This window comes from Phocoena sinus, chromosome 8 (genome assembly GCF_008692025.1).
Source record: "Phocoena sinus isolate mPhoSin1 chromosome 8, mPhoSin1.pri, whole genome shotgun sequence".
Classification (NCBI taxonomy): domain Eukaryota; kingdom Metazoa; phylum Chordata; class Mammalia; order Artiodactyla; family Phocoenidae; genus Phocoena; species Phocoena sinus.
The window spans coordinates 54065944-54084311 of record NC_045770.1 but is presented as its reverse complement, the minus strand read 5'-3'; the positions used below and the strand labels follow the sequence as shown (position 1 = coordinate 54084311).

General features: G+C 39.5%; 1 protein-coding gene across 3 annotated transcripts in view; it reads right to left on the bottom strand.

The window, feature by feature from the left end:
* NARS2 (asparaginyl-tRNA synthetase 2, mitochondrial) overlaps positions 1–17734 on the bottom strand; it is a 147034-nt gene extending 129300 nt beyond the window's left edge. Inside the window, exons 1-5 of one of the 3 annotated variants that reach the window (XR_004351024.1) lie at positions 17257–17717; positions 13729–13838; positions 13098–13218; positions 10975–11115; positions 5029–5109 (exon numbers count right to left, since the gene is read on the bottom strand). Coding sequence is in view for 1 of the 3 variants with exons in the window: in XM_032639503.1 (XP_032495394.1) it covers positions 5029–5109; positions 10975–11115; positions 13098–13218; positions 13729–13838; positions 17257–17397 (594 nt within the window). In the remaining 2 variants the exon portion in view is untranslated. Of the gene's footprint in view, positions 1–5028; positions 5110–10974; positions 11116–13097; positions 13219–13728; positions 13839–17256 lie in introns of all 3 variants that reach the window. The other 2 variants (XM_032639503.1, XM_032639505.1) reach the window with 2 other exon arrangements.
* Between the last annotated feature and the right edge of the window lie 634 nt (positions 17735–18368).

Below are 18368 nucleotides of genomic sequence, written 5' to 3'. Positions count from 1 at the left end.
AGCAAGATCCTTTTTGACCCACCTCCTAGAGAAATGGAAATAGAAACAAAAATAAACAAATGGGACCTAATGAAACTTCAAAGCTTTTGCACAGCAAAGGAAACCATAAACAAGACGAAAAGACAACCCTCAGAATGGGAGAAATTATTTGCAGATGAAGCAACTGACAAAGGATTAGTCTCCAAAATTTACAAGCAGCTCATGCAGCTCAATATCAAAAAAACAAACAACCCAATCCAAAAATGGGCAGAAGACCTAAATAGACATTTCTCCAAAGAAGATATACAGATTGCCAACAAACACATGAAACAATGCTCAACATCACTAATCAGTAGAGAAATGCAAATCAAAACTACAATGAGGTATTACCTCACACTGGTCAGAATGGCCATCATCAAAAAATCTACAAACAATAAATGCTGAAAAGGGTGTGGAGAAAAGGGAACCCTCTTGCACTGTTGGTGGGAATGTAAATTGATACAGCCACTGTGGAGAACAGTATGGCGGTTCCTTAAAAAATTAAAAATAGAACTACCATACAACCCAGCAATCTCACTACTGGGCATATACCCTGAGAAAACCATAATTCAAAGAGTCATGTACCACAACGTTCACTGCAGCTCTATTTACAATAGCCAGAACATGGAAGCCACCTAAGTGTTCATCAACAGATGAATGGATAAAGAAGACGTGGCACATATATACAAATGGAATATTTCTCAGCCATAAAAAGAAACGAAATTGAGTTATTTGTAGTGAGGTGGATGGACCTAGAGTCTGTCATACAGAGTGAAGTCAGAAAGAGAAAAACAAATACCGTACACTAACACATATATATGGAATCTAAAAAAAAACAAAGGGGTTCTGAAGAGCCTAGGGGCAGGACAGGAATAAAGATGCAGAGGTAGAAAATGGACTTGAGGACAAGGGGAGGGGGAAGGGTAAGCTGGGACGAAGTGAGAGAGTGGCATGGACTTATATAAACTACCAAATGTAAAACAGATAGCTTGGGAAAGCAGCCACATAGCACAGGGAGATCAGCTCAGTGCTTTGTGACCACCTAGAGGGGTGGGATAGGGAGGATGAGAGGGAGACACAAGAGGGAGGGGATACGGGGATATATGTATATGTATAGCTGATTCACTTTGTTATAAAGCAGAAACTAATACACCACTGGAAAGCAATTATACTCCAATAAAGATGTTTTAAAAAAAATGAAGAGCAACAGTAAGTGTTGGCAATAATGGGGAGAAATTGGAACCTACATACACTGCTGTTGGGAATGTAAAGTGATGCAGCCACTTTGGAAAATGGTTTGGTGGTTTCTCAAAATATTAAACATAAAGCTACCACGTGACCCAGCAATTCCACTCAAGAGAAGTGATATCATATACTCATCCAAATGATTTCACAAATGTTGATAGTAGCATTAATCATAATAGCCAAAAGGTAGAAATAATCCAAACATCCATCAACTGCTAAATGGATAAATAAAACGTTGGATATCTATACAATAGAATACTAGTTGGATATAAAAGAAATGAAGTACTGATACATGCTACAACTTGTATGAACCTCAAAAACGTTGTGCTAAATGAAAGAAGCCTGACACAAAATCCCATATGTTGTATGACTGCATTTATATGGAATATTCCAGAAGAGGCCGATCTATAGAGAGCAGTTTAGTGGTTACCTAGAACTCGGGGTGGAAACAGGAAGGGATTGGTAATGGGTACTGGGTTTCACTTTGGGGTGATATAATGCTCTCAAATTAGATTGTGGTGATGCTTCCACAGCTCTGTGAATATACTAAAAACCACGGAACAGTGTACTTTAAGTGACTGATTTTTATGGTATGTAAAATGTATCTCAATAAAGTTGTTTTTTAAAAACCTCCATTTTCTCATTCCTATACACCCCAACTTTACTTTTTATGATTCACCAACATAAACCTTCTAATCTGTCCATCCGGCATCCAGTGAAAACCCCACACTCATTTAAATTACTTGACTCTGCTCACATTCCTCCCCTACCTGAAGTACTCTCCCTCGGCTACAGTTAAGTCACATACTTATTCTGAAGATGTTTCTGACCAAGTCAATCCTCACAGACCTAATTACCCTCTAGATTTCATACCACTTATAACTTGTAACACTGTAACCTCAAGTATATACATAAAGCAGTTTCACCTTATTTCCTATCAATGTCTAGATTTTGCCACAATCCCTAATTCTTGCCTTTAATCTCTTTTATCTTCTCAGAGACAAACTAGTTACTCCAGAATCATAAAGATCAAACATAATTGTGCGAACTCAGCTAGGGCTCTAAGACAAAGAGGAAAAGGTGTACAACCAAAGAATACTGTAGCATAAGTAACATCAATAGTGCATGAAAAGCATGCTCCTTCCTCTCTTATGCCTGCCAACTCACCAGCTTCACCAACCAGAACCCTGAGTACATCTTTGTATCCCCTTAACAGTTAGCACAGAATCTTGAACACAGATGGTACCAGAGGTCTGCTGAATAACAAATTAATGCTTTTGAATGCAACTTCCTACATGTGTATTCAGGAGTCCCCAAACCTTAGCAAATATCTGAAATCTTAAAGCAGGAAATGGGAATGAGGAAAAAGAAAACTAAAATGATGGGACATGCATTTACTTCTCGACAGTGTATTATGTTCTTACTGTGCATTTCAAGGTGGCATCTTACTGCTGTCCTCAAACCTGAGTGTGTACCAGGCATCCTTATCTTTAAGTAGTTACTGGACTTCATTGTTATCAGAGCAAAAAAGAGCACTATTAAGAGAAGCAAGGATTTAGATGTGACACTTCACTTCCTCCTAACACTGAGGTGCCAAGACTCAAACCCCTATGCCTCTACATGCAGTCCGGAAGAAATCCACACAATGAAGCTTGGAAGTGTAGAGATGTGTGAGGTGGGAATAAGAAGGAGCACTGCTTTCAGAGGAGAGTGTGTTGGCAGGCAGAAGACAAATCTTAGGAGCTGAACTGCTGAAAGCAACAAAGACAGTGGGCTCATAAAACAAAAGCCACAGACTGCTGAAACCTGTGCTAGACCCTGAATGCAGGAGCCTAGCATCAATGGATTCAAGAGCACCTTTCTGACACTGAATAGACAAAGCCTAATTCCACTACAACAAATTCCTCAACCTGGCCCTGGAGTACTAAGAACACAGAACACTTCTCATTTGTTTAGCTTCAGAAATACATTTTCGGACTTCCCTCGTGGCACAATGGTTAAGGATCCGCCTGCCAATGCAGGGGACACAGGTTTGAGCCCTGGTCCGGGAAGATCCCACATGCCGTGGAGCAGCTAAGCCCATGTGCCATAACTACTGAGCCTGCGAGTCACAACTACTCAGCCCACGTACCACAGCTACTGAAGCCTGCATGCCTAGAGCCCATGCTCCACAGCAAGAGAAGCCACTGCAATGAGTAGCCCCCACTTGCCTGCAACTAGAGAAAGCCCGTGCACAGTAACTTAGACCCAACACAGCCAAAAATAAATAAATAAAATTTAAAAAGCCCCGATTTAAAAAAAAAAAAATCTTCCTACTTTCTCTGTATTTATTCTTATTTGATAATTTACCTTGTGTTGTTTAGTGTCCAAAATGCACATATTGAATTATTCAGACTTGCTTAGGGGATTTCTCTGGTGGTAAAGCAGATAGCTCCAAATTTATAATTATTTAAGTTTGTTACAGATTTTTTTTTACTTGTTTAACTTGGGTCTCTTTAATAATTCCCTTTATATTTGTAAAAACTCCTTTAGATTATACATTTCCTTCTCTATCATTTACTTTTTAATATTTGGTAGTTTGGATTAAGGGATCATGAAATGTATTTAAGGTGAGTAATTCCTCTTCACTTCAATATTCAGATGACTATTAAGGTCCAAAGAGAAAATTAACAACATAAATGGCTAGAAGAGAATGTTTTCTTCAATTTACATATTGTTATTTTATCATCTGCTGCCTTCTTTGAACTCATATACAGATGCTAACACTCCTACTTTAAATGTTCAACCAAGCGTTTTTATTCTGCTTTTTGCAGAAGGTTATCATCTAGATTTCTTCAAAGCACCTATGAAGAAAGACAGCATTTGATTATTATTTTGAATAATGATTTTGACACATCAGGATAACTTCTCCCAGTGAATATGCTGTTCAATAATATGAAGAGAAAGCATCATTATCAAGAGTCAGAATATATTGAACCAGAGAGAGTAGTTTTGTACAGGTCTTGTCATTTGATGAAATCACCCAAATATATAAAGAATCTTGATTTCTCAGAGATACGGAAATCAGTAAATAATTGAAAGAAATACAAAAAGCACCACTCATCAACATACATTTCTCTTTGTACATTATACTACTGGTCGATGATTTTAAACAGGCTGTCTAATTGGTAAATGAAAGGCTTTCAATTGCTGACATGTAAGAAAAACTGGTAACTTTTAAATTTCCTGCAACAAGAGCAGGCTGACAATATGTGGCACATAGTAGGAGCTCAAAGAATAATTGCTGAACAAAGAATTAAAATAAAAGCCTTCAATGAGGTATACAGACTAAATAATTTCTTATGAAAAATATATTTTCTAAAGACTGAAAAAGAAAATACTCACATGTATATTTTTCTATTTTAGTTCCATCTCTTAAAATAACAGTTACATCCAAAAATATAACTTGGGGGTTGAATTTGCAGAAAAGATCTCTTAGAATTTTTATTAATTTCTTCAAATTTCTCTAGTTCACCAATTCACAGTTATAAAAAAGGCAAATAGAGTACTAAATTAAAAATCCACTCCTTTCAGTCACAACGTAGGTAATACAGCTGGTTGGACAGAAAATTAGAGAAGTGTGAATTTTCTATGCACGTTTTTTAAGGATTATTATCAACAAAATTTCATGTTCTATCCACATAACTCTCATTAAATTTAAAGCAAACCCTCAAATGAAAAATATCAGAGAGCAATATATCCCCCAAGATGGGAAGCACAGCTTACCTTAACTTGAAAAAGTTCTCCAGCCCCCTCACAGTCATTGGATGTGATTACTGGAGTATGAATATGCACAAAGCCACTGTCCTGGAAGAAAAAGAGAAACCACTTTTCTCAGTATATTTGTATGTGAAACACTTCCAAGAACATACACTTCATTATATGATTCAAATAGCACTAAGAGAATGCCATATCAAATCCCTCCTTAATCCCCAAAATAAAACTATTAAAATATCAAACGGAGAGTTTACTACGCACAAAGAATTTTAAATCAGAACTGACTTAGACAATATCTAGTCCAATCTCCTCACTGGAAAGACAAGGAAATTGCGGCCCAGAGAGATTTAATGAGAGGCCAAAATCATACAACGAGTCAGAGTCAGAGCCGGGACTAGAACCTAGGTGCTCAGGATCTCTCTCTGGTGCCATTTCTTCTTCCCACTTTTCCAACATACTGTTAGCGATTTAACACACACGCACACACACGCACAGTCACTCAGGGCTAATGCATAATGATGTTGCCCACACTGCTAAGGGAATAAAAGTGATCAATATTAAGTTGTTATTTTGGAATGAGACCCTCAATTGTAACAAACCACCAAAAAGGAGATAAATTAAGGTTGACAATCAGGGACCGCAGAAATAAACAGCAAAAAGGCAGGAATGATTTTTAGGAAGTCTGTCATTAAACTGATGGCACAGTGCACCGCACATGGCACAGGCAGTGCACTTCCTTTGCCTCAAGGAAGATTGTGAGCAGCAAACCCATCCATTACTAAGGCACCCAACTGCAATCCTTCTGCTCTAAAGTCTGAGGCTATTTCCATTAGTGAACCACAAAAGCTGTTGCTAGTAAAACTGAAATAACCCAGCAACTTCAAGGTTATGCTTCTTTCACTTTGACTATGGATGTAGGCGAAAGGTTACAGACAGCATAAATGCTGCAGGGTGGGGGTGGAGGCAGCTAAAGTGAATTTATACTGCAAAGGCATAAGAGTATGTGTTCAATGTAAACATTTTGTTCTAGACATCAATACGATAAGTTCATATATATCCATCTAAGCTCTGCTAAATTCTGCCAGTACCTACTGGTGGAATGTAAAATATGTCACTGTATTACCAGGGGCCTCCTAAATTTACTCCCTCCTTCCTAAAAAGGTTGAATTCAAGTATTCTGGCTATGATACAAAGTATCCAGCCAACAACTTGCCTTATGATGTAGACTGATTAAATTTTCAAGCTATAAATTAGGAGTCTCAGTAAGTGTTCAAATATGTACTTAATCTGGGAACAACGTGTGGTGAGGTGCTGCACAGAGCACATTACAGAGAACAAATGAAATAGAATCAATAACATTACTGCATAAAATTTTTATCTCCTAGAAGCCAAGAATTATGGACATGAATCATTTATTCCACATAAGGCAACTATGAGCATGAGTGCAGTAAACAAAGAAAGGAAGTGAAAAATCCAAAGGAAACAAGGGTGGCGAGAGGGAGGAGAAAATTTAACGGCTAAATATAATTGCCTAAGTTAGAACTGGTCAACTGCCACAAGGAACAATGCTGTAAATCTTATGAAAATAACTGTATGGGATTTTTTTTAAAAATCACTCAAATAGTGGGAATTATTCTCAATTCTCAAATAATGCTAAACCTTTCAAAAGGCATCATCGGCTTTTTAAGCCTTAACAGTGCTAGCAAGGCTTATCATATCAAAGTCTGTATCATTACCACCAAAAGTTATACAGGAGAGGGTACAAAGGAACAACAAAGACGAGAACAAAGTCCACAAAAGAGAAAGTGGATAGAGAAGTAGGAAAATAAAAAGCAGGAGTACTCTCAGTGGCTGCCTCCAGTGGGGTTCCACTGTCAGGTACTTATCCTATCCCACAGCAAAGGGGTTCCTAATAAGAGAGATGAAGGCCAGAGAAGGGGTCAAAACTTTTGGCCCAATTATTCAGATCCCACCCATCACCTCTAAATATCTAAGTATTTTGATAGATACACATTGCTATAACCAGATATTTATAAGGCAATGAATGAGTATCTGAAAATTACAAAATTCATGTCCTAAGGCCCATACACATCACTCAAAGAGTCATGGACTATATTTTTCTTTAACACACACAAAATAAATATTATTTAATCAGACTCAACAAAAAAGAAACATGACAGCAATTGCTAGCCACAGACACACCACTGGCGACAAAAAGTGACAGCAAGAGACCAAAAAAACAAAACCAAAACCAAAAAAACACCCCATAAAAAGCAGTCACAGGAACTCAAAGACACAGCAGTCTAGGGTCATTCAACACAGGGTCAAAGAACACTCCTCACCATGACAGGCTTTGAAGGCACTGCCATACTGAGAAGAGAACAATCTGATACTCAGAGGAAGAACCTCAACTCACCAGGAAAGGGCAAACTCTTTTCTGTTGGCTCACTTCAGGAAGCCAGGGAAGTATGTAATACATTTTAGGATAACTTCCACTGGAAACTAGAAAAAAAATTGGTGCCTAAAGAGATAATCCTATTATTTGAGAAACTCAGCTCTTGTAAATAATTCATTTTTTGAGAATTCTAGATAGTCATGTTTTAGTACTCAGCAAATGTGTCAATTTTATAAGCAAAACAAGTTATACACTAAACATTTTTGATACTCAAACCAAAAAACTCTAGATCCTTAAAGTATCCTAACTAAAAGGTTTGTGCTCAAGTTTCTTTTTCCCTATATTTCAAGGTCTGAAATTTTTGAAAATTTTACATTTTAGTTCTAAACATGTTTTAGGGAGCCTAAAGTAACAAACATAGAAACAGTACCAAATATAGGATAATATATAAATAATATTTAATATGTCCTATAGTACTCCAATTATTTCTTTAAACAATTCAATCCTGTCACATACACAAGTGGGTGACATCTTAGAAGGAGGTATCAGGATTATATTTACCAGAGCTTTACAATTAAAAAGTGAATTTATAAGACTCAAAAGTACCTACCTTTATAACCATCACCAACAGTGCTAAAATTCATTATTTTCAACCACCTAAAATGTTTTTTAAATTTTACTTTACTTTGCTTATTCTTTGATTTCAGAGTTTTCTAGTGTTTTTTATTATTTTAAAATTATTTACATACCTGTGAAAACTTCAAGTAATAAGAAATGTATAAATTAGGTAAAGCCCACTTGTTAATGGATTGCCAATACCACCACCTACTGGCCAGAAATCCATAAAACTTTCAGAATTAAAGCAGATCCACTGACTTTATCAGCTGTTAAAGCCATATAGGGAAAAAAGATTTTTACATCTGAACAAATTTTCTGTTTGTATGGTTCAAGCACTATTGAAAAGCCATATGGATGGGACTTCCCTGGTGGCGCAGTGGTAAAGAGTCCACCTGCCAACGCAGGGGACACGGGTTCAAGTTCAGGAAGATCCCACATGCCGCAGTGCAACTAAGCCCACACGCCACAACTACTGAGCCTGTGCTCTAGAGCCCTCGAGCCACAATTACAGAAGCCTGCGCGCCTAGAGCCCGTGCTCTGCAACAGGAGAAGTCACTGCAATGAGAAGCCCACGCACCGCAATGAAGAGTAGCCCCCTGCTCACCGCAACTAGAGAAAGCCCATGGGCAGCAACGAAGACCCAACACAGCCAAAAATAAATAAATAAATTTATTTTAAAAAAAAAGCCATATGGAAGATGCATAAGAAAGTTTATGAGAGCATATGTAAACACACCCTTTCACACTATAATGGGATGACACTGTATAATGTGATTTATTTTCCTTTGTTTATTCTTATGCTTTAAAGCCATGATGTTCTTTAGCTGTCACATCAAAAATTACCTCAAGAAGCTTTCCAAAGAGCAAGAACTTCCTTCGTGTGCTATGGCAGGGCTGGGCCTGCATGAATTTGGGTGCCGTCCAAGGGAAGGGTACGCTGTCAGACAATCTTTGCAAGTGAGCTGCATCTGGAGAAGTGGATTAGGAAGAGTTCCAAAACTACATGGAATAATACTGAACGTTATCCATTGAGTCACTCTTGCTTTTGGAGCCCTTCCATCCACCACATGGAACAAGGGTCCGTTCACCTCATCAACTTACCAACTACATTCCACTGTGGCTTTCCCAGGTTGGGGGAAATGGCTGAAAAGCAAAGCTAAATGAGACAAAATGTCTTTAGGCATTAGATCAATCTACTTGATCAACACCAATAATTTTTTAAAATTAGTGCTTACTGTATATAAAATGTCTGCGACCAAGATGTAGAAATAGGAACTAGATTTATCCTCCCATTTGAAACAACAAAACAAAAACAAAAACAGGGCTTCCCTGGTGGCGCAGTGGTTGAGAGTCCGCCTGCCGGTGCAGGGGACACGGGTTCGTGCCCCGGTCCAGGAGGATCCCGCATGCCGCGGAGCGGCTGGGCCCGTGAGCCATGGCCGCTGAGCCTGCGCGTCCGGAGCCTGTGCTCCGTAGCGGGAGAGGCCACGACAGTGAGAGGCCCGCGTACCGCAAAAAGAAAAAAGAAAAATCCACAAGCAAACCACATGAAATGCTGGTTTTCAAGACACTGGATATCAGACAACAAAGGAGACTGATCCCTGAGAGATAGGAAACAAACACAGTGAACCCTACCAGCAGCCCAGCTTACTACCTTGAGATTTTCCAGGCCACAGCAGGAAGAAGGGAGAAATAAAGTGGAGCCCAGCAGACTCCCTGAGTTGAGGAGACCAAAGTGGCTAGAACTGACAGGACAGAGTACCAGAGAGCAGACAGCTGTCCAACAACTCCAGGGATGTACAGGGAGTCACCCTGGAGTATTAGACGGAGGAATGATCAGCACATGCAAGTGAGGAAACTATCCAAGGTCAGGGAAAGAACCATCCACAACGATTAGAGGAAACAGCACCTGGTGCTCGTATGTGGCTGGAAACAATGCCTGCTCGCACAAACCAGGCTGGAAAATCTTGTAATTCAAAAGGCACTAGGTAGAATACTCAGGAAGGCTTTGCCTCAGTAGTGGGGAATAATCAGACCCAGACTGAGCACTGCTCCAGAATTACTTAACAAATCATAAAAGCAAGACCCTTCCAGTAACTTAATTACATATCAAAACAAAGCTTAAGAAGCTTTATAAATATCCAGCACCCAACAAGGTAAAATTAACAAGGTCTGGCACCTAATCAAAGATTAGCAGATATACGAAGAAGCAGGAAAACAAAATCTATAATGAAGAGACTAATCAATCAATTAAAACTGACTTATAGCTGACACGTTAGAAGGACGTAAAAAGTTACTAAACAGCTATGAAAACTACAGTTTTAACTAAAACTGTACTGTATATGTTCAAAAAAGTTAAGTAGAGACATGGAAGACACTAAAAAAAAAAGGCCCAAATCAAACACTTAGATATGAAGCCTTTCACTTAGATATGGGGTGAAAAATGCACTGGATAGGAATAAGAAACTGGCACTGCAGAAGAAAAGATCGGTAAGCTTGAAGACATAGTAATAGAAACTATCCAAAAGAAACACGCTGGAAAATAAAGATTTTTTAAAAAGAAAAGAACATCTGAGAGCTATTGGGATATCATCAAGTGGCCTAATATATGGGTAACTGAAGTCCCCAAAGGAGAGAGGTAACGTAAAAATATTTGATGAAATAATGACTGAAAAACTTGGTGAAAATTAAAATGCATAGATCCAAGAAATTCAATGAACTCCAAACACAAGAAACATAAAGAAAACTGTGCCAAGGCACACATTAATCAAATTACTCAAAACCAGTGATAAACAGAAAATTTAAAATCAGCCAAAGAAAAAAGTACCACACAATAAAGGGTGCTTGGAATAAATAACCCGAAGAACTTTCAGGATAATACTCCAGTATTACAATTATTCAACTTCTTCACAAGAAAGAACACCTAGAAGCAAAGCTCCTTACCTTAAAGAAAGAATGGATAGCAGCTGTGGCTTCACTGCGAACCCTCAGTATAGAACCCAGAACATTAGTCCTACACCTAAGGTGAGGGTATTGTCTCAGATACTCCAGAGGATGCCTCTCTTTATATTTAAAAGGGAAAGCCTGACAATAAAAGGAAAAACAAGTTAGAAGCTAAAAGAAATACACTTTTATAAAATCAGTTTACAGGGCATTTGTTAAATAGTAATGCTTTAGAATAAAACTAAGATGCTTTTGTTCCTTATATCTTAACATAACTGAATATGGTCCACATTAATTCTAACAAGTTAGTAGAACAGTGAGTGAAATCAGAAAGATGTGGGTTTAAATTCAGCTCTACTACTTATTAGCTTTGGAACCTTGGGCAAAGTTACTTATTATCACCAAGGCTAATCTGTTATTTATCAAATTTCTATCCGTTAGCTATCAATCACTACTTACAAATAGAGAGATTAGGATATAGGTACCCAAAACACTCCACTGTTTGGCACACATGAGTTTAGAATATTGTAGATATTAAACATTATGTTTTCTACAGCTGTATACACACAGCTGGTATTGAATTCTAAAATTGCCCAAATGTCTTGAAAGTCCACAAGCACTCATAATCAATTAGCACTATTTATCACCATTTATCAACATGTGCTGCTGTTTCAGAACATGAGCGAGGGTCAACAGCTTTGTGTCATCTGGACGAGCAATGTATATTCATAAAAATTTTAAAGGAAATTATGACTCTACCTAGAAAAATTTCCCTGCCCCCACTCATTTTACAAGATTGAGAAGATAGGATAAAAGTTTCAGACCAAAACCAAAGTTTCAATAAAAAAGATAACAGAGAAGCTAAGTAAAAGAACTCTAAAACAGGCTACCAACATAGCTATCTATTCCTTTTAGGCCTTGTGCACACATTAATTTATGTCATATAGAAACAGGTCCCATACCTACGAAAGTGACAATATGATCACATTAATAGGAATCTGGGGACTGTTAGCAGGTTCAGAATTCCCTAATGCTGAATACTTAAAAATGACACTGAAATGAGGGGGAAGAGTAGTGGAAAGCATCAATACCCACCAAGGGAAAACAATTTAAGAAGAGTAAAACACATGGCAAATTTTTAATAATCAAACATCCCTCTAAAAAAAGCAAAAATAAAAATGGTTAACATTTCAATTATCCAAAAGAACTAAAAATGAATTTGAATTAAAATGATGCTATTTCCCTATATTCCTCATTTTTTGTTCATTAAATATTTGAAGATGAGTATAGCTAAACCACAGGGGGTTAAAATGGCTAGCACATAAACTTCAGCTGTGCCACTAATCAGCAATATAACCTAATGCAAGTCATTTTACCTGATTGGATCTCATTTTCTCCAAATAGAAACTGGATTGATAATCTATGGTTTTATTCCCTCTAACCTCTTTATCAGGCTATACATAAAAAGCTACTAACAGAAGAGTCTTGCAAAAACAGGAATAAACATGTCTTAATGTAGAATTTCTTATCTTTGTTCAGCCTAAGCATCCCCACACTCTAGCACCATCCAACAGAATTTTCTGCGATAAACGGAAATGATCTGTACCTGTGCAATGCAGTACGGTAGCTGCTAGCTGCATGTGATCACTGAGCGCTTGAAGTGTGGCTAATGTCACTGAGGAACTGAATTTTTAATTTAATTTTAACTGATTTAATATTAAATAGCCATGGGTGGCTAGTGGCTATTGCACCAGATGGTACAGTTCTAGATCATGCAACAGTAATTTCTAGGCAGAGCTTTCCTAAGAATGTGGTTTGCCCTGGTATGTCTTTGTCACTGCAGCTGACTAGGCATGCTTGTAAAGTGGCAAATCTAAACAGTGACAGGCACCACAGAGATACACAGAGTATTATCACTTAGCTCTCACTCCTAAGGCTCCAGCCATCTACATAAATACTTTTTGCTACTCTTTCTACATTCCTCAGTCTATAGCCTGTTTCAATTATCTAGAAGTCACAATCGAAAAGTTCCAAGTGCCATCTTCCCAATAATCACACTTAAAACGTTGCTAATGTTTTAAATTAAGTCTTAACGGCCTCCATAATCGTGTCACAACACATACCTTGGCATCACAATTTCCAACAACTTCAATTTTTTCTGCCTTCAGTTCCACATTTTGCCTTTTGGACAAACTTTTTACCAGCTGCCCTTGAACTTCCACGGAACTCCCAAAGGCCAGTTCTCTATAATAACAAAACATAGCATAAACAAGATCTTACATGTAGCCCTCATATTAATACCAACATTGCTCTCAGAACATTAAACTATTATTTATTTATTTATTTGGCTGCACCAGGTCTTAGTTGCGGCATGCGGGATCTAATTCCCTGACCAGGGATCAAATCCAGGCCCCCTGCATTAGGAGCATGGAGTCTTAACCACTGGACCACCAGGGAAGTCCCTAAACCATTTAATGATAGAAGATTTTACCTTTAATTGGGTTAAGAGCTGCACATAGTTGAGAGAGAAGCAAAGAATAGGTGGGGGATATTGTCATGTGAAGATGTTAGAGAGAGGAGAGAAGGATCTTGATTCTAAGTATTTGGACTTGAGCCTCAAAGCTATGAAAAGATGATTTGTTTAGAAAGATCACTGAAGGGGCAATATGAACACTTAGATTAGGGAAATGGGGAACAGAGGAGATGAAAAAAATTCAAAGTACTCTTTAAAACAAACAAACAAACAAACCTCACCTACTGTCAAAGCTTGAATCTGCTACAACCTGAAGGCTTTCCAAAGATGACCCATCATTTACATGCAGGAATAAGACTTCCTTCTGGGATCGGACTGAACGAATCCATCCCTAATGAGAAGTATTTCTAAATGTGAGTTTAAAATACAAACATTTTATATTTTCATTACACATACACACAGAGGTCTAAATAAAAAAAAAAAAAAGTCTTCATAATCCTGCCTGAACAAATCAACTGCATTTAGTTTACCACTATGCATATATAATTTTATATGGTCCTCATCACAGTGAAATACAGCTTTGGCATTCCACCTTTTTTGCTGTTGTCGTTTTGTTAATAAAGCTCATCATTCTGAATAAGAGGTCCCAAATCCCGTTAGGTTGATGAGCCTAATTCACATAACCAATCCCCCTAATATTCCAGGTTTTCTTCCTGCCCCTGCCCCTCTCCCCCACCATTACACATAATAGGGTACACATTTTGGTTCCTTTCTCCTTTTATATCGAATTCCCAGAAGGGGGCTTCCCTGGTGGCGCAGTGGTTGCGAGTCCGCCTGCTGATGCAGGGGACACGGGTTCGTGCCCCGGTCCGGGAGGATTCCCACATGCCGCGGAGCGGCTGGGCCCGTGAGCCATGGCCGCTGAGCCTGCGCGTCCGGAGCCTGTGCTCCGCAACGGGAGAGGCCACAACAGTGAGAGGCCCGCGTACCGCAAAAAAAAAAAAAAAAAAAATTCCCAGAAGGGAGATTATGTAGTTATAGACTAGAAACATCTTTATGGGGTTTTCTTTTTTACAAAGTATCATACTAAAAGAGTTCTCAAGAAACTTATTATGATTATATTAAGTAGCACATAAACTTTCAAAGACACTGAATTTAAATGACAGGTATGCATGAGTACAAATGAGATGTCTTCAAGTAGAACACTAAAAACAGCTCTCTCACAGATGACAACCTCTATGCTAGTTAAATTTAACTAGCATAGAGGTTGAGAGAATATTCTAGCAGCCTCTGAACAACTGTGAACAGTTGATGGTGTTCGGTTAACCATCAAATGTGCTTGGGAAAACTGAGATAATCCTACTTAGAAAAACTGTACTGATCCTGACTTTCTTTGTATCCCCACCACACCCTAATAGACACTGTTATTAAAGCCCTTCTATTACTTATTTGCATGTCCATAATATTTTGTGGATTTAGGAATCACATTTTTAGTTGCATTGAAGGCTATTGTCAGGCACACAGTAGAAAATCCAAGAATATATCCAGTGGAAGAATATCTATCATGTACTGAACATCTACTATGTAACAAACATTTTACTACCTTCTTCATATACTGGTTCACCTTCTCCTCACAACAGCAATGTGGATTATCATTATTCCCGTTTTACAAGTGAAGAATTAAGGCTCAGAGAAGTTAAATAACCTGCCTGAGGGCACACTGCTGGTAAACGGCAGAGCTTGAATTTAAACCTAAGTCTACTAGGAAGCGCTTGATCTTTCTCCAGGGCTACGCTGAGTAAAGCGTAAATTGCCTCAGTCTCACATACAAGGCCCTTCATAAATTGAACATGCCCAGTCCAAAGCACCAATGCCTTGCTTTTTACTTGTTAGTAAAAGTTAACATTTATGGAGCACTGTTTAATGTGCTTCTGTCCTAAGCTCTTTATAAGTATTTTTCTACTTAATCCTCACAAGAACTATCATTTTAGAGATGAAACATATTTAGAGAAGTTAGGATAACCTTGTTAAATACTCAAGGTTACCAAGTAGTACAGGTGAAATTCAAACACAGATCTCAGTTCAAAGTTCATGTTCTTGTCAACAAGCTCTTCTGAAATGATATTTCCACCCCATCCCTGGTTCCTGTGCCTGAGGAAACACATCCTTCTGGACTCAGCTGAAATGTCACCTCATGCAAGAAGTCTTCTTTGACCTCCTCACACTGTTAAGAACTTCCCTCTCTGTATTCTCAAAGTTTTCTATTTATACCACTAATACTTATCACATTGTTGTTATTTCTTGTCTTATCCATCAGACCAGGGCTGTCTGACAAATATATCTGAGCCACATATGTAATTTTACTTTTTTGGTGGTTATATAAGAAATGGGTTAAATTAATTTTAATAGTATATTTTATTGAACCCAAAATATATATCAACATGTAATCAATATTAAAAATACTGATAGAGGGCTTCCCTGGTGGCGCAGTGGTTGAGAGTCCGCCTGCCGATGCAGGGGACACGGGTTCGTTCCCCGGTCCGGGAAGATCCCACATGCCGCGGAGCGGCTGGGCCCGTGAGCCATGGCCGCTGAGCCTGCGCGTCCAGAGCCTGTGCTCTGCAACGGGAGAGGCCACAACAGTGAGAGGCCCGCGTAAAGAAAAAAAAAAAAAAAAAAAAAAAAAAAAAAACTGATAGTTTGCATTCTTTTGTTCTTCAAAATTAGTGTCTATTTTACAATTACAGTACCACTCAATTCAGATACTTCTAAATTACACTCCACAGCACTAAAGTGAAAGCCTCTAACCTAGCGAGTATGTCCCATTCTTTTCATCTTTGAATCCTCTCTAGACTAGCACACAAAGGTATTAATGTATGTCGAATTAATAGATTAATGCAAGAAAAAGTTTTGATTTGGATAATAGAAAGAATATGAAACCCAAAGAAATGCAAAGAGGGGGACATTGGTCATACTGCTAAAAATCAAGGATATGTGAGGACAGCAAAAATAACTGCATCAGTGTGTTTCAGCAACCTAATAAGTCAAACCTCCTTGCTCGGTCTGCTCCTTTAAGGAGGTACCTTCAGTGTGGAGCCGCTGCAAATATTATCATTAACAAGAGAAATGATAGCAACTAACATTTATTCACGGTGGGCCACTGCCCTAAATATTTTGTAACTAATCTTCAGGACTCTGTGAGGTAAGGACTATTATCTCCATTCTCGTAAGAGGGAACTGAGGTTTAGAGCACGTTAAGTGACACGCCCATAATTAACAAGCTACTAAGCGGCACAGATTTAAACTGAGGCAGCTTGACTCCAGAGCTCTTTCAGACTGCTACGCTCCACTCTTTCTCCTAATTTATTAACATGTTTTATGCAAAGCCCCATTTTAGACACTGAGGTGGTTAAAAGTTCAATAAAAGGTATGGTTTAGTTGAACAAATATTTACCGCCAGCTATGTGTGACTATCAAGACGGGTAAGACATAGTTCCTGCACTCAAGGAGCTATATAACTGTGGACACACGTTATAAGGGACATAAGAAAAGGGGCTCATTCATTTTGCTGTATGATTAACAAGTTTACGGGTAATAACCTGTATCATGAAAGCAAAGTTCCAGCACTTTCCAGGCAAAACTAACGGTAACCAATGAGAGAAAAACGTGGACCCACACGATTGTCTACATTTTCTAACTTTGTCCTGCCGGTCGTTTTGTCCGACCCGACAGCACAAGGAAAGCCTAGACGTGGATGTGCCATATCAGTCAACGAAAAAGACAAACCCACCGCCTTCCGATACACTAACCTGGACCTTAACGCGCTCCCCACTTGCGTTCTGGGCCCCGAGAGCGTTCCGCACGCTCAGTTTGGCTGAAGGTTTGTGCCTTGGGCAGGGAGCCGAGGAACAGGAGCGCAGGGCTCGGAGCAGGCACCGGGCCCCGAACATAGCGCGGCCGCCCCAGGTCCTTCTCGGGACCAGCCCTGATCCCAGCGCGTGCGGACCCTGCCTACGGGAACCCTCTCTTCTCCTTCCCTCTTCCGGGCCGCAGCCCTGCCCTCAGGCACTCCAGAGTCCCCCGCTGGCTCCCTTCTCTTTCACGGGCCCCAGCTCGTGGAGAAGCTCTGCTTTCCCCCACCCCGAAAGGGCGGAAAGGACACAAGACGTTCAGCGGCGAACGGCCAAAAAGAGAGCGCACGCCTTGAGCTCCCGGGACACCCCACAACACCGCGTGGCTTCTAAGCTCACGCACTTCCCGCTAGCTGAAACACGCGCGGCACCCACCCCTACGTCACCACGTCAACGCTAACGTCATCACGCTACGAGGAAGTTCAGAGGGAGCATGCGTACTTGTGACTCCATTTAAAGAGGCGGCGAAGCGGAGGAAGGGGCGGGGCCAGGAGCTGAGATGGGGCGGAGTTAAGACGCTAGGGTTGTAGATGTTAGCGTTGAAGGAACTAGGTAACCCGCTTGGGGCGAGGTATGAGAGTCTTCATTTCTAAAGCTTCCGGGTGATGCTGAGGAACGCAAAGTAAAGGGCAAGGAGTGACTGATGCAGAAGGAAAGCGGACCAGAAGGAGACTCTTGATTGTTGAGAGGATTAGTGTGAGGGGATCAGTCTTTTCGGAGTTCTGAGCCCCTGCTAAAGTCACAGTTGGGTGGTATCAGACATCTAAACAGACAATTGAATAAAAGGGTGATCAGTCCCCTGACACAGCCTAAGCGTGGGATGCCAAAGATGGCTTGCTACAGAAGGTAACCCTTTGACAGGTAAGAGTAAGTGAAAAGACTTGGAACGGGGTAGTCAGAGAAAGCTTGACAGTGTGAAGCTGTTGGAGAGACAGTGGAGGAATTGCTGGGCATTGCCTGCCAGAATCTTTGAGCCTGTTTCCTTTTCCAACACAGTTATCTGCGTTTAT